We start from the raw sequence: 25,909 nt of genomic DNA, 5'->3' as shown, positions 1-25,909 counted from the left end.
AATTTGAAACATTGAGTTATTATAAGCCTCCCAACATAGGACCCAAATATGGTTCAGATCGGACTATATTTAGATATAGCTGCCGTATAGACCGATCTCCAGATAAAGGGTCTGAAGCCCATAAATTCTTTTTTTTTTAACCGATTTCGCTGAAATTTGAAATAGTGGGTAGTCTTAGTTCTCCCTACATCCGTCCCAAATATGGTTCGGATCGGACTTTATTTATATATAGTTGTCATAAAGACCGATCGGCCGATATAGGGTCTGAAGCCCATAAAAGCCGCAATTATTACCTGATATCGCTGAAATTTGAAACAGTGAGTCATTTTAAGCCTTCCGACATCTGACCTACTCAGACCACTCAATGTCCGTGCCGAATTTGGGTGCATAATCTCATGCATTTTCACCGGATTGTGACGAAAGGGGGTTTTCAGATATACCCAAGGTGGTGAGTATCCAAAGTTCGGTCCTGCCGAACTTAATGCCTTTTTACTTGTTTTCGTATTTCGTAATATAGAATTAGAAATAAGTTGAGTGCTAAAAGTTTCCTTCCATTACCAATGGTTAGTTGTGAGGGAAAGCAAATTTAATATCGCCTTTTCTTGCCCTAAGTCATCTAGCACACGAAACTTTTCTTGCAACCCTCGTCATTATTCAAAGCTGATATCGCTTAAATGATGACTCTTTTTGTGTGATTCTAACGCTGCTGCTCTGCAATCATAACAAACATATTATTAATGATGATCATTAGACCCTAGATTGTCAAGCCAATGTGACAAGTGATAAGAATTCCCCAACCGAGAGCTAAAAATTAGAATGACAAAAGACTTTTTATTTCAAAATCATCAGTTTAATATTAGAAGCACAAAGTAAAAGTTATTTATTTTTCATAATGGCGCGTAAAAAATCACAAATAGGTATTTATAATACAAACGAGTATGCATGCTACAAATAAATCTAAATATCCACAAAGTTTAAGACGCAATTAGTCAAATATTAAGAATTGTGTGAAAGGGAGAACAAAAAAACAGCTTAAAAGGCATAAACTAGGGAGATCACCTGAAACATGATCTAAGTGATCACATTTGGCATTTCACCACTTTTGAATATTTACGGCCTTATTCACAAAAGTTAATGTAGCCTTAAAATAGGTTTATTTGACAGTTCTTTAAAGGAAATGTGTCGAATAAACCTATTTCAAATCTAAGCATTGTGAATACTGGTGTTTAATTTTATTGTTACGTAATTGCCACTTCCCTCAATATCTACGGAATATTTTAAATGAAATTTCTTCACCGAATGCTGACTACAGTACTCCCAGCGACAAGGGCTAAAAATACTCACAGTTGATCACTAATATTGCAGTTATATCCAGTATTCGGTTCCATATTTTAGCAGAATCGGGTAAAAACGGGTAATTGAATTTTGAGTATTTTAATATAAAGCCATCCGAGTTAGGGACAAAGGGAAGAGCACACTACACGCTGTGGAAGGAAAAAAGGCGTTAATTTCGACCGGGCCGAACTTTGGATACCCACCACCACGGGTATATATGTAAACCACCTTTCGTCATAATCCGGTGAAAAAATGCAAAATGTATGCCCCCATAGCAACTATATTCAAATCTTACCCGATCTGGGCCAAATTGAAGAGGGATGCCGAAGGGCCTAACACAACTCACTGTCCCATATTTTGGCAAAATCCGACAATGAATCTGCCTTTTATGGGCCCGAGACTTTAAATCGAGAGATCGGTCTATATGGTAGCCATATGCAAATCTGGAACAATCTGAGCCAAATTAAGGAAAAATGTGGCCTAACACAACTCACTGTCCCAAATTTCGGAGAAATCGGACAATAAATGCGTCTTTTATGGGCCCAAGACTTTAAATCGAAAGATCGGTCTATATGGGAGCAATATCCATATCTGGAACGATCTGAGCCAGATTAAGGAAAAATGTCGAAGGGCCTAACACAACTCACTGTCCCAAATTTTGGCGAAATCGGACAATAAATGCGACTTTTGTGGGCCAAAGACCTTAAATCGAGCGATCGGTCTATATGGCAGCTATATTAAAATCTGAACCGATCTAGGCCAAATTGACGAAAAATGTCGAGTGGTCTACCCAACTCTCCGTTCCAAATTTCAGCAAAATCGGACAATAAATGCGCCATTTATGGGCCCAATATCTTAAATAGACGGATCGGTCTATATGGCAGCTATATCCAAATCCGAACCGATCTGAGCCAAATTGAAGGGGGATATTGAAGGGTCTAACACAACTCACTGTCCCAAATTTGGGCGACATCGGACAGTAAATGTGGCTTTTATCGGGCTCGAGACTTTAAATAGAGAGATCGGTCGATATGGCAGCTATATCGAAAACTGGACCGATCTAGTCCAAACTGAAAAAGAATGTTGAAGACCCTAGCACAAATTTAGGCAAAATCGAACAATAAATTCGCCCTTTGTGAGTCCAAGACCTTTAATCGAGACATCGGTCTATAAGGCAGCTATATTCATATCTGAACCGATTTGGACCACATTAAAGAGGGACGTCCAAAAGCCTAACACAACTCACTCTCCCAAATTTTGGCGAAATCGGACAATAAATGCGCCTTTTATGGGCCAAAGACCTTAAATCGATAGATCGCTCTATATGGCAGCTATACCCAAATTTAAACCGATCTGGGCCAAATTGAAGAGGGATATCGAAGGGCATAACAAAACACACTGTCCCAAGTTTTGGCACAATCGGACAATAAATGCGCCCTTTACGAGTCCAATACCTTTAATCGAGAGATCAGTCGATATGGCAACGATATCCAAATCTAAACCGATCTGGGCCAAATTGAAGAAAGATGTCGATTGGTCTAACCCGACTCTCCATTTCAAATTTCAGCAAAATCGGATAATAAATGTGGCTTTTATGGGTCTAAGTCCCTAAATCGGCGGATTGTTCAATAGGGGGCTAAATCAAGATATAGGCCGATATAGCCCATTTTTGAACTTAACCTGGCTATGGACAAAAAAGAATCTGTGCAAAGTTTTAGCTCAATATCTCTATTTTTAAGGACTGTAGCGTGATTTCAACAGACTGACGGACGGACACACGGACATCGTTAAATCGTTTAGATTTTACGACGATCAAAAATATATATACCCTATAGGATCGGAAATGGATATTTCGATGTGTTGCAAACGGAATGACAAAATTAATATACCCCAATCCTTCGGTGGTGGGTATAAAATTCTATAGGAGATTCGACGGAATGTCCACACGAGGTCAAAACGAAATGGATAGTGAGAAGGACTTGGAAGGTTATAAGCGCAACAAAAATTGCAGCTTGTAAGGGCTCAAGAAGTCAAATCGGGAGATCAGTTTATATGGGAGCTATATCGGGTTATAGATCGATTTAGACCCTACTTGGCACAGTTGTTGGAAGTCATGACAGAACACCACATGCAAAATTTCAGCCAAATCGGAAAAAAATTTGCGGCTTCCAGGAGCTCAAGAAGTCAATCGGGAGATCGGTTTATATAGGAGCTATATCTAGATCTGAACCGATATGGCCCATTAGCAATCCCCATTGACGGAGAGTGCTTTTTGGCGGTGGTTTGGTATCTCAGACATTTCCCCCAAATATGAATGTGAAATTCGTGCCCTCCTCCCATATGCCTTTCATTTAAGCCTAAAATTGCCATGGTCGATGAGGTGGAGGGTGTTTGGGCTGGCACTCCGCCACTTTGCCCTAAAAATGGATATCAAATTCGTTCTTTACTTTCAAAAACCTTTCATTTGAGCCCCATATTGATATGTTCGGAAATTAAGTTCAGCACCCTTACGCTTTGGAGCTTACCCACAAACACTTGGCCCCAAACTGGATTCCTTTTCTACTCTCAAAAACCTTTCATTTGAGTTCCATATTGTTATGATGGGTCAAATAAGCTATTCGGGATATTTTAAAAAGGCAATACCCTCATTTTCTTAATCTACTCCTGAATTGTTTTCATTAGAGTCCCATACAGCCATGGTCGGTGATAATGCCCATTTGGGGGGTTTTTGGATGTTTCCACCCATTACATGGACTTAATTTTTTTTGCCATATTTGTAATCTTTTCCCCAAAATCTTTCATTTGAGTCCCATATTGACATGAAAGTTCAGTTTTATCTGCTTGGGGGAGTTTTGGGGTTAGGGCGACTTCCAGAGTACTTGGACCGAAGTCTTAATGCCTACTCGTATTCTACTCTTCAATACCTTTCATTTGAAGCCCATATTGTTCTTATCGGATCACTTTTGATTTTGGGGTAACGGGAGAGGGTCCGCCCCCTTCCCATATTAACAAATTATAAAGCCTATTCCTCCTTCCTGACCATATTCGTAATCTATTCCCGAATACCCTTCATTTAAGTCCCATATTGTTATGATCGTCCAATAAACCTATTTTAGGGGTTTTGGAGTTAGGGCGGCCCCCAAGTTACTTGGACGCAATTTTTAGTAAGAAATTTGTGCTCTACTCCTGTATACCTTTTATTTGAGTCACATATTGCCCCGTTCGGTCCACTTTTATTATTGGGTAGTACTTTTGGGGTAAGGGGGGTGGGCGGACCCTCCCCCTTCCGCTATTAAAAATTTATATAGCCTATGTTTCCTTCCAGATCAGCTGACACAATTTGTGAAAATTTCAAGATAATCGGTTCAGCCGATTTTGAGTCTACACGGAACAAACAAACAAACACAAATTGATTTTTATATATAAGACTAGCTGGACAGGGCCCGCTCCGCTGCGCCTTCTTTCACTCTTTAATTTTATCTGAGCCCTATACGGTCACTTCAAGAAATAACTCCTGTTTGGCGATGCTGGTACGGCCTTTCAGATATTTTGCGCCAAAGTGCAGCCGTTTATTGCTATCGTCGGTGAATATGTCCGGTATGGGGGTGTTTTTGAGAGTGAGGCGTATACCCGTATATCAGATTCGTGATCTGGTTTCAAAAACCTTTCATTTGAGTCCCATATTGTCATTATTGGTTTATATTTCCATTTGCCGGGCTTTGGAGGAGGGGCGGCCCCCCAGATATCCCACCCTAACTAAGGATATAAATTTTTGTATTTAAGTTATTAGAAACGCACTAAATTTCGCTTAAATCGTACACCCATCTCCGACATCTGGGGTTTTTGAAAATAGGGTAAGGGGATGATCCGCCCATTAAAGTTCGGATGTAAGATCAACATCATTCTCTTGGATTTGGTGGTGGATTGGAGAAGCCAAACTCTTTGCCCCGAAAGTGGATATCAGATTCATACTTCCCTCCCAAAAACCATATGGGAGCTGCATATTGCTATAGTCGGTATATGTGTGTGGTTTAGGGGGAGTTTATGAGGTGAGGCGTGCCTGAAATAATAGGCCATGAAACGGATAGAGATTTGAGCCCCTTTTTGCCATAATCCACAAATATGTCCAGTTTGAGGGGTATGCAGGGTGGGGCGACCACCCACGTACTAAAAAAATATCAGCATCGTGCTCTACTTTGAAATTTCTTAAATTTGAGCCCTCAATTGCCTTTGGTTTTGGTGGAGTTTATGGGGTGACACGACCCCCAAACATTTGGCCTCAAAATTGGATAGCAAATTCGTTTTCTACTATCAAATACCAATTATTTATCGCCTTAGTAGGCAATCATGAAACCGAAACTCCCGGAAGGGAGTTAAGAGGCGGAGCCTGGAGTAATATCAGCATCGTGCTAGAGCACGATTTTGTTTGAGCCCCATAATGTCAAGCATTTTGAAGGAGGCTATCAAGATATTCAGGGCTAGGGAGTCTCGTTCAGATTCACACTAATTAATTTTTTTGTATTGATTATCGACATTGAAAATCATATTTCAAAGCGACCACTTGGGATACTACGTTCTTAACGACCCGAATGTCCTCCTCCGTCCATCCCAATTTAAGTGTAAAAAGTGTACTCTACTACCAAAGACCTTTTATTTCTTTCCTATTCTATCCTGATCGGCCTTCATGTATTATTTCATATTTATCATATATTATTCTTAATTTTTTTTTGGGTAAGATAGGGGGAGGGGGATTGCCCTCTGACATGTCCTTTCATTTGAGTACAATATATTCTCGGTCATCCTACATGACAGTTTGGCGTTGCATTTGTTGAGAGGAGAGGGTCGCTCCCCCCATGCTATGAACCAAACTACAATTTATTTGAGTCTTTTATCGTCGCGATCTACTGACCTGCGGAACGGTAGGACGTGACCCAAATACTTGAATCCTTATACAAACATTAGATTCGAAATATATTGTCATAGACCTTTCTTTTAAGTGACATATTATCCCGATCGAACTACACGTCCTATTGGCCCACCCCTATTAGTGGGTGCGCCGGTCCCAGACTCTGTGCTAATTGTGCATACCAGATTCGTAGGCAACTCCCAAATATCTTTCATTAGCTACCCATTTTGTGACGTTGGACATTTTTGCCCGTTTTGTGGGTTTTTGGGTTGGGGAGGCCCCGTAGACACCTTCGGCAAAATTCTTGTAACAGATGTGTACTCAGCTTCCAAATATATATATTGTCATAGACCTTCTTTCAAGTGACATATTATCTCAATCGAACTACACGTTCTATTGAAAAGTATTTAATGGGTGGGCCGGCCCCAGACTCTGTCCTAAATTCGAGGTCAACTCCCAAAGACCCTTCATTCGATACCCATTTCGTGACGTTGGACATTTATGCCCGTTTTGGGTGTTTTTTGGATTGGGGAGGCCTTGGACCCTAGACACCTTGGACCAAATTCTTATAACAGATGTGTACTCAGCTTCCAAATAGCTTTCGTTTGATACCCATATTGTCCCAATCGGTAAACATGTCCTGTTCGGGGGTTTTGGGGGGTGGGGAGGTGATTCAGACACCAAGTAATAAATTTTTATATCAGTATTGGACTCTACATTTAAAAAGCTTTTATTTAATATCCTAATTGTCCCAATCGGTAAATTTGTCCTGCTGGGGGGTTTTGGGTGGTGGAGAGGGCGTTCAGACCCCAAAAATAATTTTTTTCTAATTTTTGTCTCAGATTTGTATTCTACTTTTAAATACCTTTTATTTGATACCAATATTACTCAAAGCGGTTAAAGTGTCCTGTTGGTTGGTGTTAGGGGCCACCCTGACACTTAGGGTAACATTTAATGCCAAGTTCGTACTCTATTCTCATACCCATATTGCCCCAAAGAGGTGAAAGTGTCCTCTTGGAGCTTTTTTGGGGGTGGGAACCCCCTGAAACTGAAAAGTGAAATTTGTATACCAAATTCGTACTCTACTCTTAAATACCTTTCATTTGCTACCCATATTGCCCCAATCGGTGCACATGTCCGGTCGGGTGGGTTTTGGGATGGGGCGCCCCCCATATTAAAATCGGTGCACGTATCTCCAAGATAGTTCATGACATTTTAAGTCGAACTAGCCATGTCCGTCCGTCTGTCTTTCGAAAGCACGCTAACTTTCGAAGGAGTAAAGCTAGCCACTTGAAATTTTGCACAAATACTTCTTATTAGTGTAGGTCGGTTTGGATAGCAAATGGGCAATATCGGTCCACGTTTTGATCTGGGATCTTGACTTCTTGAGCCGCCAGAGGCCACAATTCCTATCCGATTTGGCTGAAATTTTGCACGATCATTTTTGTTATGACTTCCAACAACTGTGTTTAGAATAGTTCAAATCGGTCCATAACCTGATATAGCTGCCATATAAACCGATCTGGGGTCTTGACTTCTTGAGCCACTAGAGGGCGCAATTATTATCCGATTTAGCTGAAATTTGGCATGAGGTGTTTTGTTATGACTTCCAACAACTGTATTAAGAATGGTTCAAATCGGTACATAACCTGATATGGCTGCTATATAAACCGATCTGGGGTCTTGTCTTTTTGAGCCTCTAAAGGACGCAATTATTATCCGATTTAGCTGAAATTTAGCATGAGGTGTTTTGTTATAACTTTCAACAGCTGTGCTAAGAATATATCAAATCGGTCCATAACCTGATATAGCTGCCATATAAACCGATATGGGATCTTGACTTCTTGAGCCTCTACAGGGAGCAATTATTATCCGATTTGGCTGAAATTTTATATAAAGGCTTCTCTCATGACCTTTAACATACGTGTCGAATATGGCATGAATCGGTTTATAGCCTAATGCAGCTCCCCTATAAACTGATCCCCCTATTATACTTCTTCAGCCCCTAAAGTGCGCAATTCTTACTAGATGGTCTATCATGGTCTCCAATATTCAGTTCAATTATCGTCAGAAATGAACCATAACTTGATATAGTTCCAATAACATAGCAATTCTTTTCTTTTATCTTTCGTTTGCCTAAAAAGAGATACCGTGGCAAGAGCTCGACAAATGCGATCCATGGTGGAGGGTATATAAGATTCGGCTGGGCCGAACTTCGCACGCTTTTACTTGTTATACTCTACACCATTACTGCGGTACAGGGTACTATAACTTAGTGCATTTGTTTGTAACACCCAGAAGGAAGAGAGAGATAGACCCATTGATACCCGTCTGTCTGTCCATCTGTCTGTCTGTTTGTCTGTCCGTCTGTCTGTCCGTCTGTCCATGTTAATTTGTGTACAAAGTACAGGTCGCAATTCTCATTCGACCGTCTTCAAATTTAGTGTGGGTATGTTTTTCGGCCTAGAGACAAAGCCTATAGAAAATAGGAAAACATCGGTTCAGTTTTGGATATAGCTCCCATATATATGTTCCTCCGATTTTCAGTAATAATGCAATACAATGGTCATTTGTTAACCGATTCTCTCGAAATTTGGCAGGAAGGATTTTATTATGACTCTCGACATTACTGCTGAATTTCATTGAAATTGGTTCAAATTAAGATATAGCTCTCATATATATATATCTCCCGATTTTCACTCCTAGAGCCATTGCAAACGCATTTATTGAACAATCTTCCCAAAACTTTGTACAACGATTTCTTCGACGACTTCTCGTATGCTCGAAATCGGTTCAGATTTAGATATATACATATATATGTTCGTCCGATTTGCAGTAATCTTGCAATAAAATGGCCATTTGTTAACCGATTCTCTCGAAATTTGGTAAGAAAAATTTTCTAATGACTCTCCACATTACTGTTGAATTTCAGGGAAATCGCTTCAGATTTAGATATAGCTCTCATATATATGTTCATCCGATTTTGAGAAATATTGCAAGAAAGTGCTAATTTTTTGACCAATTCTCTTGAAATTTTGCAGGAAGGATTTTCTTATGACTCTCGATATTACTGGCGATCCGATGAGATTTAGATATAGCTGTCATATATGTATTGGGTTGCCCAAAAAGTAATTGCGGATTTTTCATGTAGTCGCCGTTGACAAATTTTTTCACAGCTTGTGACTGTAATTGCATTCTTTCTTCTGTCAAATTTCAGCTGTTTCTTTTAGCTTGCTTTAGAAAGAAGTGTAAAAAAAGTATATTTGATTAAAGTTCATTCTAAGTTTTGTTAAAAATGCATTTACTTTCTTTTAAAAAATGCGCAATTACTTATTGGGCAACTCAATATATCGCCAGATTTTCACCCCAAGAGCCACTGCAAGCGCATTGATTGACCAATCTTGCCAAAAGTTTGCACAACGCTTTCCTCGACTACTTCCACATTATCGGAGAAGTTTGGTCGAAATCGGTTCAAAATTAGATATAGCCCCAATATATATGTTCGTCAGATTTTGGGTAATTGGCAATAATGTTGTCATTTGTCAACCGTAGTTATTGCAGTTTGAACATTCTGGCTTGCCGAGGGCAAAAGTCTGCACCGCCCGACATTTGCCCTTCCTTACTGTATATATATATATATATATATACGATTTGTTATATATACGATTTGTTTTCTATTTCAGTTATTTTTTGCTTGCTGCTGGGTATAGTAACCATATTAGCTTTACCTCAGCCTCATGTCAACAAAGGTGCTTCACACAGAGTAAATGGCACTTACAACTCGTACAGTAGCAGAAATAGTTTACCTGATTACCGACCCAAAAATGTAACAAATCAATGGAATCAACCCCTGTACCAACCTTACAATCGTACTCATGTTGCCAATCAATTTGCACCCCAACCCTCTTTCAATAAATCCTATGGTGTAGGTAATCAAATACATTCAGTCCCCAATACCTACAATTTCTCTCGACCTCTTAATCAATGGAACACCAACACGCCTCAACAACCAATAACGTTACCACGTTTCCCCACCAATGTGACCTATGGTATGGGTAATCCAATTTATGCTGTTCCCACGTATAACTTCAGCAAAGCTCAAAATTATTGGAACGGAACTCATTACACGAATGGAACATATATGGCGAATAACTATCATGTATCTGCTTATAAATCTGCCTCAGGTTACAATGAACCACAGCAGCAGCCATGGAATAATTTAAATCAAAACCGAAATGGATCATGGAATAAGGCAGGCCCTCAACACGGTAATGCTGCGGGCAATGGCGGCTATGTACAAGTTCCTGGTCCTAGCGGTAATAATAGATTTGTTCTTAGAAATACCAGTCCCCCTTATCGTAGCAGACCTCTGCAAAATAATCAATGGTCAAATCAGAATAGAACTTCATATTATCCAGCACAACCAGGTGGTCAAGCAACGCAGCAATATCCAACAAATCCATCGCACATTTATCCACCACTTCCGAATCAAGGATATCCCAAGCCTGTGCAGCCCAATGGCCCTCCGACTAAGGGATTTCCTGCAACAACACCTACCCCGAATTTGTATCCCCAACTAGCTACCCCCAGACCTTATCCTGCACCTCAGCCGCCTGTCCCAGTGCATCCAGCTTCACCCCAAATGCCAGTTCAGCCTCATTTGCCTTCTCAACCTACAGTTCTGCCTCAAACACCGGTTCAACCCCAAAAACCCAATACTGGCAGCAGTGGCACACCCACCGTCCCCTTGTATGGTTCTACGAATTGGCAAACTGCTGGACCTGCTGCTTTAAGCTATGCCCAAACGGGTCCTCATCAACAGCCTTCGGGAAACTCAAATATTGGTCAAGCAAAGCCCAAGGGAGGTACAACAAGCCCTTATGCAAATATAGTCAATTGAGGCCATGGCTCAAAATTGATATTTGACCCAGAATTGTAGTAAGCAAATTTTGTATGTCAATTGATAAAATGTTACACAAATTTTATATAAAAATTAATAAAGATTACTTTTTTCACCTCGATAACATGGCAGATGAGCTGGGAAGTAAAAAAACGCCTTTCGAATAACGCACAGTGGGATAAAATCGAAAAAAACGAACGGTTAGAGATAACTCTTTGAAATGGTGCTGAGGTGTTATCGAAATCATGTGTTAAGTTTCAAGACCCTAGGTGGTCCGGGCGCCTCTTGGCATGGCCCTGAAATTGGTCACCTCGACATCCCGAAAAACTGTTCGGTTTGCCAAATTTTCATTTGTGATCCGATTTCCAAAAATTATGCTCTAAAATTCCGTCAAAAAAGGCCGCATGAGGTATATAATATCATTACAAGATTCGGAAGAAGCTTTTATTTTCGATCCTATCCCACTGTGCAATGTTTTTCATATATTGTAGTTTCACATCTTTGTGAATTTTTGTGATTTTGGGGCCATAAAAGGCGCAAAAATTGGGACAGTGAGTTATTTTAGGGCCTTCGACATCCTTTTTGAATTTGGCAGAGATCGGTTCAGATTTGGATATAGCTGCCATATAAAACGATCTCTCGATTTAAAGTCTTGTGCCCATAAAAGCCAAATTTATTATCCGATTTAGCTAAATTTTGGGACAGTGAGTTATGTTAGGCCCTCCGACATCCTTATTCAATTTGGCCCAGATCGGTCCAGATTTGGATACAGCTGTCATATAGATCGATCCGCCGATTTATGGCCAAAGGCCCATAAAAGGCGCATTAATTGTCCGATTTTGCCAAAATATGAAACTGTGAGTTATGTTAGGCCCTCCGACATCCTTCTTCAATTTGACTCAGATCGGTCCAGATTTGGATATAGCTGTCATATAGATCGATCCGCTGATTTATGGCCTAAGGCCCATAAAAGGTGCATTAATTGTCCCATTTTGCCAAAATTTGAAACTGTGAGTTATGTTAGGCCCTCCGACATCCTTATTCAATTTGGCCCAGATCGGTCCAGATTTAGGTATAGCTGCCATATAGACCGATCTCTCGATTTAAGGTTTTGGGGCCATAAAAATCGCATTTATTGTCCGATTTCGCCAAAATTTGGGACAGTGAGTTGTGTTAGGCCTTTCGATATCCTTCTTCAATTTGACTCAGATCGGTCCACATTTTTATATAGCTGTCATATAGATCGATCCGCCGATTTATGGCCAAAGGCCCATAAAAGGCTCATTAATTGTCCGATTTTGCCAAAATTTGAAACTGTGAGTTATGTTAGGCCCTCCGACATCCTTATTCAATTTGGCCCAGATCGGTCCAGATTTAGGTATAGCTGCCATATAGACCGATCTCTCGATTTAAGGTTTTGCGGCCATAAAAAGCGCATTTATTGTCCGATGTCGCCGAAATTTGGTACAGTGAGTTGTGTTAGGCCCTCCAACATCCTTCTTTAATTTAGCCCAAATCGGTACAGATTTGGATATAGCTGTCATATAGACCGATCCGCCGATTTAGGGTGTTGCGCCCATAAAAGCCACATTTATTGACCAATTTTGCCAAAAATTTGGGACAGTGAGTTGTGTTAGGCCCTTTGACATCCTTGTTCAATTTGGTCCAAATCGATCCAGATTTGAATATAGCTGCCATACAGACCGATCTCTCGATTTAAGGTTTTGGGGCCATAGAAAGCGCATCTATTGTCCGATGTCGCCGAAATTTTGGGACAATGAGTTTAGTTAAGCTCCTCGATATATTTCTTCAAACAAGGTAACAGGAGCCGACGAGCTACCCGATGAACTCTTTAAGACCGGAGGTGACACGCTGATAAGGCGTATGCTTCAGCTTGTCTGCGCAATCTGGCCAGAAGAACGCATACCCGATGATTGGAACCTCAGCATACTATGTCCCGTACACAAGAAAGGGGACAAGGCGGAATGTGCCAACTACAGAGGAATAAGTTTCCTCCCCATTCGCTGGGTACTTGGACCCAAATTTTAATACCATAAAAGTTTTTTGGTCTCCGATACATTTCATTTGATACCCTTACTGTGCCCATCGCACCACGTTCGGATATGGTTGACATTCGGGCGGATCTAACAATTATAAAGCCTATGTTTTCCTTCAGACAAACGTACACAATCTATGAACATTTTAAGAAAATCGGTTTAGCCTAGTCTCATATAGTCATACTGGGTCTAATAGCGTTTTTGAGGTGTGGCGTAACCCCCTATACTTTGATCTGATTTTGTATGCTAGATTCGAAATATACTCCCGAATACCTTTTATTTGAGCCCCATATTGAAATAAACTTTCAATATGCCTGTTTTGGGATGGGGAGGGCTGATGGTTACTTTGACTTAAATTTTAATACCATAGTATTAAACTCTTAAACTTAGTAATCTACTCTCCAATACCTTTCATTTGATACCTATATTGTCCCGCTCGGTTCACTTTTGATTTTGGGTTGTGTTTTTGGCATAAGGGGGAAGGTCCGTCCCCCCTTCCGATACCTAAAAAATATGTAGCCTATGTTTCGTTCCAGATCAACCTACACAATATGCGAACATTTCGAGAAAATCGGTTCTGCCGTTCTTCAGTCTATGCAGAACAAACAAACCGAGTCCCATGTATCCGTGATTGGCTAATGTGCCCATTTTGGGCGTTTTTGTGGAGGTGGGGTGACAGCCTATACTTCCGCATGATTTTGTATGCCAGATTCGAAATCTACTGCCGAATACTTTTCGTTTGATACCCATATTGTCCTTATCGGTCCACTTGTGATTTTGGGTGGTGTTTTTGGTTTTGGGGTAACGGTGAAGGGTCCACCCCCTTCCGTTATCAATAAATTATAGAGCATATTCCTACTTCCAAACCATAGTCGTAATCTACTCCCGAACACTTTTCATTTGAGTCCCATATTATCATAATCTTCGAATAAAGCTATTTTACGGGGTTTTGGGGCTGGGGCGCCCCTCTTGGTACTTGGACCCAACTTTTATTATGAAATTCGTACTTTGCTCGTGAATACCTTTCATTTGAATCCCATATTATCCCGATCGGTCCACTTTAAGTAAGGGGAGGGTCCGCCCCCCTCCCGATATCAAAAAATTATATAGCCTATGTTTCCTTCCAGACCAAATTACACAATCTGTGAAAGTGTCAAGGAAATCGGTTCAGTCGTTTTTGAGTCTATACGTAAGGGGAGGGTCCGCCCCCCTCCCGATATCAAAAAATTATACAGCCTATGTATCCTTCCAGACCAACCTACACAATCTGTGAAAGTTTCAAGGTAATCGGTTCATTTGTTTTTGAGTCTATACGGAACAAACAAACAAACCGACAAACAAACAAACACAAATTGAATTTTATTTAGAAGATTAAGAGCTCACTAGGGCAGAATTATACTTCAAATATCCAATTTAAGGAAAATAGCTTAAAAAAAAATGGGGTCCTTTTTGACCTTTTTTAACTAAAGCATGGGGCACATTTTTGCCAGCGACATCTGGCATCCAAAAGGCGCAATTAAAATACTGTATCTTTACATATTGAATGTCTTTGGTACAGAAAATTTCTATAGCATGGTTCTTGTCTCAAATTATAAACAGGGTGCCTCATGCATGTTTTAAAATAGAAATCCCCAACAAATAAATCTTAAACACAACCATTCTAGCAAAAAGACATTATTTGAAACATGACACAGAAGTGCTTTGTATGACAAGGAATTGCTTTATAGGACATAGAATTGCTTTGTATTCAAGTACACTGACAGAAAAAGGCGGTCAAGAGTTGTTCTGTTAAGGCTTCCAACATTTGTGCCTAGTACAGTCTAAATCAGACTATAACCTGATATAGCTCACATATAAACCGATCTCCCGATTTGCTTTCTTAAGCCCTTACAAGCCGAAATTTTTGACCGATTTGGGTGAAATTTTGCATGTGGTGTTTTGTTATGACTTCCAACCACTGTGCCAAATGCGAGTCAAATCGGTAACCTGTTACAGTCCCCATATACACCGATCTGCTGATTTGACTTCTTGAGTCCTTACAAGCCGCAATTTTTGTCCGATTTGGCGGAGATTTTGCATGCGGCGTTCTGTTACGACTTGCAACAATTGTGCAAAGTACAGTTGAAATCAGCCTATAACCTGCTATATGCAAATTTGCCCATGAGCAGAGGCAAACTTCTCACATATCAATGAGTGTAGTCCGATTCAAGTTTAAGCTCAATGATATGGAACTCCTTCTTATAGCCGAGTCCGAACGGCGTGCCGCAGTGCGATACCTCTTTCCTCTTTTGAGGAAAAGTATTTTATATGGTATAGTACCTTATGACACAAATCTGATCTCAAAATCTTAAAAAAAACTTGGCCCGTACTATCAGGGGGCCGCTTCGCTCTAAAAACGGACATATATTGAATGACATTATGAAGGGACATAAGGACCGCCTCATTCAAAAACAAGTAAAAGCGTGTCAAGTTCGGCTGGGCTGGATCTTATATACCCTCCACCATGTATCGCATTTGTCAAGTTCTTTTCCCGATATCTCCTTTTAGGCAAACAAAGGCTTAAAGAAAAGAATTGCTATGCTTTTAGAGCTACAATATATCAAGTTATGGACCGATTGGAACCATACACGTCAAATTTCAGCCAAATCAGATAAGAATTGAGCTCTCTAGTGGATGAAGAATTCTAATCGGGAGATCGGCTCTCTATCGTCGCCTTTGGTCTTAGGTCCTGCACAACTGCACCCTCTTTAAGGGTACCCTTGAGGAACTCGCAGAACACCATCTTATTTCCACCTCTGCCCATCACGAGGAGAATGGCACCGGTTTTTGTTTTTCTAGACGGAGCGAATGGCGACTTTGGCTTCCTCCGGTTTCGCTTTTCGCCTGAGGTCCCTAAGCATGTCTGGGTAGTTGTGTCCTTCTTTCGGCTTTGTTTTCACGGCCTCCGGTTGCTGTCTTGGTTTTCGTGGTTTCCGAGCTCGGGGGATCTTCTTCGACGTATTTGTCTGGGTAGGTGTGTCCTTCTTTCGGCTTTGTTTTCACGGCCTCCGGTTGCTGTCTAGGTTTTCGTGGTTTCCGAGCTCGCGGGATCTTCTTCGACGTCTTTGCCTCTTTGGCGGGCTTTTTCTTTTCAGCCGTTTACGCTGGTGATCTCATTTCTACAGCTTTGTCCTTCTTCTTCTTGCCAGGGTTTTCATTGACTGGACTCGGCACGTTCCACTTGTTTTGCGCCGTAGAAGGTGTGGGAGTTTCTGCTGTTCTTGTTGATGGAGTGGGAGTTTCTGCTGTTCTTGGGCTGCACAGCTGCTTATGCTTCTCCGCGGGTTTCCAGTTTTTGCGGTAGCCTTCTATAATGTCCAAGAATTCTTCTATCTCCGACATACTATTTTGTACATCCCTGCTGATATTTTTCTGTCAGTCGCCTTTGACGAGCGACTTTCATTCGTTTGTACAAGCGCTTCTTCCTCCGAAAGTTGCATCTTCAAGATGAACTCTTGTCTAGAACTGGTACTGTTCTCGCATGCTTCTGCGTTATTCACTGCTGCGGTAACTTTTCTTTCTTGACACTGGGCCCGGAGGCTCGTGGACAATTCACCGGTGATCAGTGTACTTTCGATCTCCTTCAAAAGATCGATTCCATTCCATCTCTGTTGCTGTGTTGTTTGGTGTCTCCAGTTCGTTTGGATACCAACTTAGAGCCGTTATCTGTGTCCGAAAATGTAGTCGCCCTTCCTGTTGACCCCGAGGGTCCCCTTGCAAGCATTGAGATCCTAGCGAGGGTTGACGTCAGACCTCATGAGTACTTGCGTTCAGAGCCAGGTCGGGCATTAATCTGGATATCGTATCAACAGAACCCACATTACCAACTTAATGTTTACGAGGCACAGAGCGTTCTCCAAAACCTGCCAGGGGTTAAACGGGACCGTGGCAGCGGTGGCATTAGCCTGAAAGCCATTTCGTGAGAAATGTCACTCCCTCCTACTCAGGTAACAGAATACCACAGCTGTCAGCCCGTAGCATCAATCCAAATCCCGTTATCAAATCCCACAGCCATCACGGAAGGGGAAGATGGCCGCTGAAAAAGGTAAGCAGCGGCCCTCTTACGCCGGAGTGGCAAGGAAGCACAACAGAGAGGAGATGACTTATGCAGTCCTCGATATTGGCTGTGCATTCCGAAGAATTCCACCAGATCGTCGGTCCCAGGTGAGGCATTTGGTAAATCAGACCTCCCGAAGAGAATAACACTGCCAAGGCGCTGAAAACGAAAAAGAGCTCCATGCTTTCAAGTACTCTGAAAAGACCAAGACAAAGTCTCCCTCACAAGGAAGCACAACAGAGATGAGATGACTTCTGCAGTCATCGATATTGGCTATGCATCCGGTAGAATTCCACCAGATCGTAGGTCTCAGGTGAGGCATTTTGTAAACGATCGGGTTTTCGAACATGTATTGAACTCTGAGGGGGCATCCACCCATACGAATTATGAACTGCGCTTTGCGTCAGCGGAATGTATTGATAGCATCAAAAATCTCATTTGAAGTATGAACACTCCCTGGGGCGCAAAGCTTGACCTTGTTGGAAGGATGGACATCCCACAGCTAACAAAGGCGACGATCTTCACTAAGGATGTGGGCGGCGAGATCGCGACGGAACGTATAATGGAAGTCCACTAGGGCACTGGAGACTATTCTACATATCCCTCCCATTGACATACAGATTAAATGTGAGCCAGCCACTGCAGCTATGAGACTTTAGGCGATGGGAGAATGAGGATGGGAGCAGCTCATACTATCGCGGTATAAACGAGGCGGAGATAGGACACCTGGAAGGAATGGAAGATCGGATACCTTAGACGAAACTTGAGGTCGAGTGTGAGGCACTGCTGACAGCGCACAGTCTTGGACTGACGGAACCCTAGTATTGCCGTCTGGAAGATCATGTTACACGGATGAATCACAGCTAGGGGACAGAGTGGGCCTGGGGGTCTACACTGAGAACCCAGGGACTGAGATCTGTTTTAGAGTGCCTTACAAAAATGCGGTCCTGCAGGTAGAAATCCGGACGAACATGAAATGCGTTAGGTGGTGTGGTACTTACGCGAGGACTTCGAGTGTAAACATCTTTACGGACAGTAAAATGGCCATAAGGGCAATAACAACCAGGAGGGTAAGGTCACGAACAGTCTTGCAGTGTAAGAAGGAGATAAACGCCGTCTCTGAGGATGGCGCAATCCGCATCGTTTGGGTGCCGGGCCATAACGGAGTAAGGGGGAGTGAAAGGGCAGACGATTTGGCAGTGAAGGCCAGAGAACTGCCGTCGATACACTTGGTTAACCCGAAGCCTTTCGGGTCGAGGCAGTCCGGTTTAGGGGGCGTGGGCTACAAACGAGCATGTAACAATGTGTAACAGCCTTGAGGAACTCCTTGTTTCACTAGACGGTATTTTCATTTCTTATCCCTAAATTCCACATATGACTGGCGACCACACAGATAATTTGCGACCCAGCGTTTCAGGTTTGGCTGGAGGGACGTTTTATCACATGGCCTGAGCTGATTGCAGCCACGGCAAATATGTGCGAAGATAGCAAGCAAAGCAGTTGTTGTGCTATGCAGTCTTCGAAATCCATGCTAATAGAGGAGTACAACGAGGCTCGGGAGGAGTAGTCCCTCAAGGGTCTTGGCTACTGGTGAGAGTAAGGTGATTGGTACGGACGTCGAGTGGGAACATCTTTACGGACAGTGAGACGGCCATAAGCACAATAACAACCAGGAGGATAAGGTCACGAACAGTCTTGCACTGTAAGAAGGAGATTAACGCCTTCTCATATAATGGCACAATCCCCATCGTTTGTGTGCCGGGCCATAATGGAGTAAGGGGGAATGAAAGGACAGACGATTTGGTGGCAAAGGGCAGCGAACTGCCGTCGATACACTTGGTTAACCCGAAGCCGAACCCGGGTCAAAGCAGTCCGGTTTAAGGGCTGGGGCGAAATACGAGCACTGTGGAACAGCAAAACAGTCGGTAGGATGGCGAAAACCCTATGGGGTGATCCGGAACGTGAGAAGGCGAGGCTATTACTGAAAGGAAGTAAGAAGGAGGTCAGTATAGCTTTTGGTGTCATAAGGGGTGCGGCAAATGATAGCATGTGTAGGGACTTAGCACATTTGTTAAAAATGATACCAAAACACCAGGTGCAAAATTTCAGTCAAATCGGATGAGAATTGCGCCCTCTAGAGGCTCAAGAAGTCAAGACCTAAGATCGGTTTATATGGCAGCTATATCAGGTTATGAACCGATTTGAATCATACTTATCACAGTTGTTGAAAGTGACACCAAAACACCAGGTGCGAAATTTCAGTCAAATCGGATAAGAATTGCTCCCTCTAGAGGCTCAAGAAGTCAAGACCCAAGATTGGTTTATATGGCAGCTTTATCAGGTTATGAACCGATTTGAATCATACTTATCACAGTTGTTGAAAGTGATACCAAAATACCAGGTACAAAATTTCAGTCAAATCGGATAAGAATTACGCCCTCTAGAGGCTCAAGAAGTCAAGACCCAAGATCGCTTTATATGGCAGCTATACCAGGTTATGAACCGATTTGAATCATACTTAGCACATTTGTTGAAAGTGATACCAAAACACCAGGTGCAAAATTTTAGTCAAATCGGAAGAGAATTGTGCCCTCTAGAGGCTCAAGATGTTAAGACCCAAGATCGGTTTAAATGGCAGCTATATCAGGCTATGAACCGATTTGAACCAAACTAAGAACAGTTGTTGAAAGTGATACCAAAACATCAGGTGCGAAATGTCAGTCAAATCGGACGAGAATTGCGCCCTCTAGAGGCTCAAGATTTCAAGACCCAAGATCGGTTTATATGGCAGCTATATCAGGCTATGAACCGATTTGAACCAAACTAAGAACAGTTGTTGAAAGTGATACCAAAACATCAGGTGCGAAATGTCAGTCAAATCGGACGAGAATTGCGCCCTCTAGAGGCTTAAGAAGTCAAGACCCAAGATCGGTGTATATGACAGCTATATCAGGTTATGAACCGATTAGAACCAATCTCAGAACAGTTGTTGGAAGTGATACCGAAACACCAGGTGCGAAATTTCAGTCAAATCGGACGAGAATTGCGCCCTCTAGAGGCTCAGGAAGTCAAGACCCAAGATTGGTTTATATGGCAGCTATATCAAAACATTTACAATCCCAAAACATATTTCGAGGTGTTACAAACAGAATGACGAAATTAGTATAGCCCCATCCTATGGCAGAGGGTATAATAAGTTCTGATGATGATGATATGTTGGAGTATTTCCTATGTCATTGCCCGGCTTTCGCAGCTAACTGAGACTGGTATTTATTGTAGGTGGGGACACGATACCAGACTTGAACCAACTTAGGGGGGCGTGATTCCTAACATAAAATTTTCTTTTTCCAGGTTACTTTTTAGTTTTTAAGAGCGCGCAACAAGCCGTCTACTGGCTTAGGTGTATGTCTAAAGTGGCATGGGTCGTTCAGCTATCCGCCACCTGATGACCCCCAAAGAAGCCTGAACTCGGCCATACCATGGCAAGGGGGAATACTGTCGACTCATTTATAAGTTCCACAAAACTCCATAAGTCCGGACCACTATAGAACTGACATGATTCTGAAATGAAGGTCTTTCAACAGACTTCAATCCAAGGGGTCTTGCAGTTAAAACAAACTCCATGGGGGCACTAAAAATTATCACATTAAGATAGGGCAGCATTGACACACGGTTCCTACCAATCATTAGGCATTTCGACTATGATGGATTTTAAAGAAGCCCATTGGCGTTTGTCCATGTATTTATCCGATCGTCTTAATCTAGTTTGCTAAGAGTAAATTAAAATAACATCATACGAAATTTATTTATTTTTTTTTTAATATTTTGTATTTATTTCTTTTTCTTTATTTGACACACAATTTTTATTTTTTAGGTAGACTGTGAATATTTGTTTCTGTTTTGGGAGATATCGGTTCATTTGTTTGTTTTTTTAATTCATTTTTTGTTTTGTATCTTTTTTCCCATGGGAGTGTCCTTAGTAACTATTGTTATTGTGGTTGCCATTCATTTAATTTTGTTTTATCATTGTTGTATAACTTTTATTTTGTTTGCAATTTTATATGTCTCCATTTTTGTATTTGAATTTAATATATATATATACATGTAATTTTCTATAATATATATATTTATATATATATATATATATATATATAATATAATAATAGAATTATGTAAACAATACAAGTATAAATACATTATTTAGCATCATATGTATGAGACCAATAATTATCAGTTGCCTAAATTGCCTTACAAAACTATCTAACAAACAAAAAAGAAATCTATAAATTTTTGTAAGGGAAATATTTATTTAATGATTAACAAAAAAAAAAAAAATATTTACTTTGTTTTGTATTAAAAATTATACATGTTTTAAATATGGGTAGTATTTTACCATATGGTATGAAATGGTTGCTTAAAGTACATGAAAACAAGTAAGAGCGTGCTAAGTTTGGCCGAACCGAATCTTATACACCCTCCACCATGGAGATCGGTTTATATGGGAGCTGTATCAAGCTCTTTATCGATTCAAACCATATTAGACACGTATGTTGAAGGTCATGGCAGAAGCCATTGTACAAAATTTGAGCCAAATTGGACAATAACTGCGCCCTCTAGAAGCTCAAGAAGTCAAGATCCCAGATCGGATTATATGGCAGCTATATCATAACATGGACCGATTTGAACCATACGTGGGACAGTTGTTGGAAGTTGTATCAAAACACCAGGGGCAAAATTTCAGTCAAATCGGACGAAAATTGCGCCCTCGAGAGGCTCAAGAAGTCAAGATCCAAGATCGGTTTATATGGCAGCTATATCAGGTTATGGACTGATTTGAACCATATGTAGGACAATTGTTGAAAGTGATATCGAAACACCAGGTGCAAAATTTCAGTCAAATCGGACGAAAATTGCGCCCTCTAGAAGCTCAAGAAGTCAAGATCCCAGATCGGATTATATGGCAGCTATATCATAACATGGACTGATTTGAACCATACGTAGGACAATTGTTTAAAGTGATATCGAAACACCAGGTGCAAAATTTCAGTCAAATCGGACGAAAATTGCGCCCTCTAGAAGCTCAAGAAGTCAAGATCCCAGATCGGATTATATGGCAGCTATATCATAACATGGACCGATTTGAACCATACGTGGGACAGTTGTTGGAAGTTGTATCAAAACACCAAGTGCAAAATTTCAGTCAAATCGGACGAAAATTGCACCCTCGAATGGTTCAAGAAGTCAAGACCCAAGATCGGTTTATATCGCAGCTATATCATAACATGGACCGATTTGAACAATACGTAGGAAAGTTGTTGGAAGTGATATCAAAACACCAGGTGCAAAATTTCACACAAATTGGATGAGAATTGCGCCCTCTAGAGGCTCAAGAAGTCAAGATCCCAGATCGAATTATATGGCAGCTATATCAGGTTATGTACCAATTTGCGCCATACTAAACACAGTTATTGGAAGTCATAACAAAACACCACAAGCAAAATTTCAGCCAAATTGGACAACAATTGCGCCCGCTAGAGGATCAAGAAGTCAAGAACCAAGATCGGTTTATATGGCAGCTATATCAGGTTATGTACCGATTTGCGTCATACTAAACGTCAGTTATTGAAAGTCATAACAAAACATCTCATGCATAATTTCACACAAATTGGACGAGAATTGCGCCCTCTAGAGGCTCAAGAAGTCAAGACCCAAGATCAGTTTATATGGCAGCTATATCGGAACATGGACCGATTTGAACAATACGTAGGTTGGAAGTGATATCAAAACACCAGGTGCAAAATTTCACACAAATTGGATCAGAATTGCGCCCTCTAGAAGCTCAAGAAGTCAAGATCCCAGATCGGTTTATATGGCAGCTATATCAGGTTATGGATTGATTTGCGCCATACTGAACGCAGTTATTGGAAGTCATAACAAAACACCTCATGTAAAATTTTAGCCAAATTGCGCCCTCTAGAGGCTCAAGAAGGCAAAACCCAAAATCGGTTTATATGGCAGATATATCAGGCTATAAACCGATTTGAACCATACTGAGCACAGTTATTGGAAGTCACAACAAAACACCTCATGACAAATTTCAGCCAAATCGGACGAAAATTGCGCCCTCTAGAGGCCAAAGAAATCAAGACCCAAGATCGGTTTATATGGCAGCTGTATCAAAACATGGACCGATTTGGCCCATTTACAATCCCAACTGATCTACACTAATAAAAAGTATTTGTGCAAAATTTCTAGCGCCTAGCTTTACTCCTTAGAAAGTTTGCGTGATTTCGACAGACAGGCGGACGGACGGACATGGCCAGTTCAACTTAAAATGACATGACGATCAGGAATATATATAAACTTCATGGGGTCTTAGACGCCTATTTCGAGGTGTTACAAACAGAGTGACGAAATATGTATACCCCCCCTCCTATGGTGGAGGGTATAAAAAGTTATGCTTCTACAAATTAAATATTCACAAAGCCACATGGTTGTCACTCGAACAAATCACGATGAGCTAAATGTGAACTTACGAATGTCATCCGTGGCGCCAAATCATCTAAGGCGTTGGGCCCCGACGAAATCTCTACATTGATGTTGAAGAATCTGGATTCACCTGGAGATGAGTACCTTACTAATGTCCTCAACCTGTCTTTGAACACCCATATAATTCCCGATGTCTGGAAAATGGGCAGAGTGATCCCGCTTTTGTAGCTTGTAAATGACCCGAGTTTGGGCGAGTCGTACAGACCGATCTCCCTTCTCTCGCCAGTGGCAAAGACGCTTGAGGCATTACTCCTCCCGAGCCTCGTAGGAGAATTTCCATTCGCCGAACATCAACATGGATTTCGAAGACTGCACAGCACAACAACAGCTTTGCATGCCATCACCGCACACATTTGCCGTGGCTTCAATCAACCCAGGTCATGTGATAGGACGGTCCTCGTGGCATTGGACCTATCGAAGGCATGCCATCATATGCAGGCGATTGTACGATCATGGCATTGATCGATTCCATTGATGACATCTGCGTTGGGTTGAACGTCCACCTCAACAAACCTCGCCTCATATTTCGCTGCAAGAAATCTGAAGTTATCTGCCATCTACTCTTCAGTCACATTGTTCACTACAAATACGCGTGAGGTGAATACTGAGCTGACTGCGATGGTCGATGGAGAAATGATTCCGACCATCAAGTGTCCCAAAATACTTGGCGTCACATTTGACAGCTCCTACACTTTCTCCCCACATGCCACAGCAATCTGCGATAGAGTCAAAAGTAGAAACAAGGTCCTCAAGTCACTTGTTGGCAGCACTTGGGGTGCAGACAAAGAAACCTTGTTGACCACGCACAAAGCAATTGGCCTAGTCAGCTTTATGACACTCAGTGGAATAGTATTCAGATCTGTCAGAATGCCGCCCTTCGAACTGCGACGGGCTGTCTCCTCAATTCTCATGTGGACCACCTCCATCAGGAGACTAAGACCCTACCAGTGCGAAGACATAAGTACATGCTAAGCAATACCTTTTGGGCTGTTATTGCAGAGATCATCCAAATCATCATCTTGTGGATAGACATCCACCACCCAGAAGCCTTAAGGTAGATCTACACGATCTAGAGCAGGAGATTCAGCGCTACAAGAGAGAGAAGATCAAGCGGCATATCAAGCAGGTCTAGACAACATTCATGCAGACACGGTAGCAGATGCGGTAATTGGCTACCGGGTGAATGTAGTCCTTGGAGAACGACCGCCACCCATTGCACCCGAAGAAATCGACCTCCCCCGGCAAACCAGAGTAGTTCTGGCTCAATTACGTTACAATTACAATTACGGCCGACGTGCAAGATGTATGTCCCGATTGTAACCAGGGACCGTCACCTGTTTAACCGCCTGGAGAGACCTACACGACTCAGACCCAGATCTCTGTGGATGCACCCCTGCTTAGTCGCAGAGTTCCTAGGTCTTGACACTTAACAGAATCAAGCAGACGAAAGATAGAACACAATAAACTGCTTTCGGAGACATCGGACAATAAATGCCCTTTTTATGAGCCCAAAACCTCAACTCGAGAGATCGGTCTATATGACAGCTATATCTAAATCTGAACCGATTTGAGCCAATTTGAAGAATGATGTCGAAGGGCCTAACACAACTCGCTGCCCCAAGTTTAGGCAAAATCGGACAATAAATGCGTTTTTTAATGGGCCCAAGATCTTAAATCAAGAGGAGTTTGTCGAAGGGCCTAACAGAACTCACTGTCCCAAATTTCAGCTAAATCGGATGATGCATGTGGCTTTTATGGGCCTATGACCCTAAATCGGCGGATCGGTCTATAAGGGGGCTATATCAAGATATAGTCCGACATAGCCCATCCTCGAACTTGACCTGTTTTTAAAGACTGTAGCGTGATTTCAACAGGTAGACGGACGGACATGGCTAGATTGTCTTAAATGACGGAAATGGATACTTCGATGTGTAGCAAACGGAATGACAAAATTAAAATACCTCGATACTTCGGTGGTGGGTGTGAAAAATGTAAGTGACAAATTTTGAGACGATTGGATGATGAATGCGATCTGTAGTTTGTACACAAATTAGCATGGACAGACG

The 25,909-nt window shown here is 41.7% G+C and overlaps 1 protein-coding gene across 1 annotated transcript; it reads left to right on the top strand.

Annotated features, from left to right (window-relative positions):
* Positions 1-854: 854 nt before the first annotated feature.
* LOC106093171 (sporozoite surface protein 2) lies at positions 855-11,265 on the top strand. Its single transcript, XM_013260185.2, has 2 exons — positions 855-917; positions 9,925-11,265. The coding sequence occupies exons 1-2, from the start codon at positions 893-895 to the stop codon at positions 11,139-11,141; spliced, it is 1,242 nt and encodes a 413-aa protein (XP_013115639.2). The 5' UTR covers positions 855-892; the 3' UTR covers positions 11,142-11,265.
* Positions 11,266-25,909: the final 14,644 nt, after the last annotated feature.

This window comes from Stomoxys calcitrans, chromosome 1, assembly GCF_963082655.1.
Source record: "Stomoxys calcitrans chromosome 1, idStoCalc2.1, whole genome shotgun sequence".
Classification (NCBI taxonomy): Eukaryota; Metazoa; Arthropoda; class Insecta; order Diptera; family Muscidae; genus Stomoxys; species Stomoxys calcitrans.
Note: the sequence above shows the minus strand (reverse complement) of the source record. Positions and strands in the feature narration are given on the sequence as shown.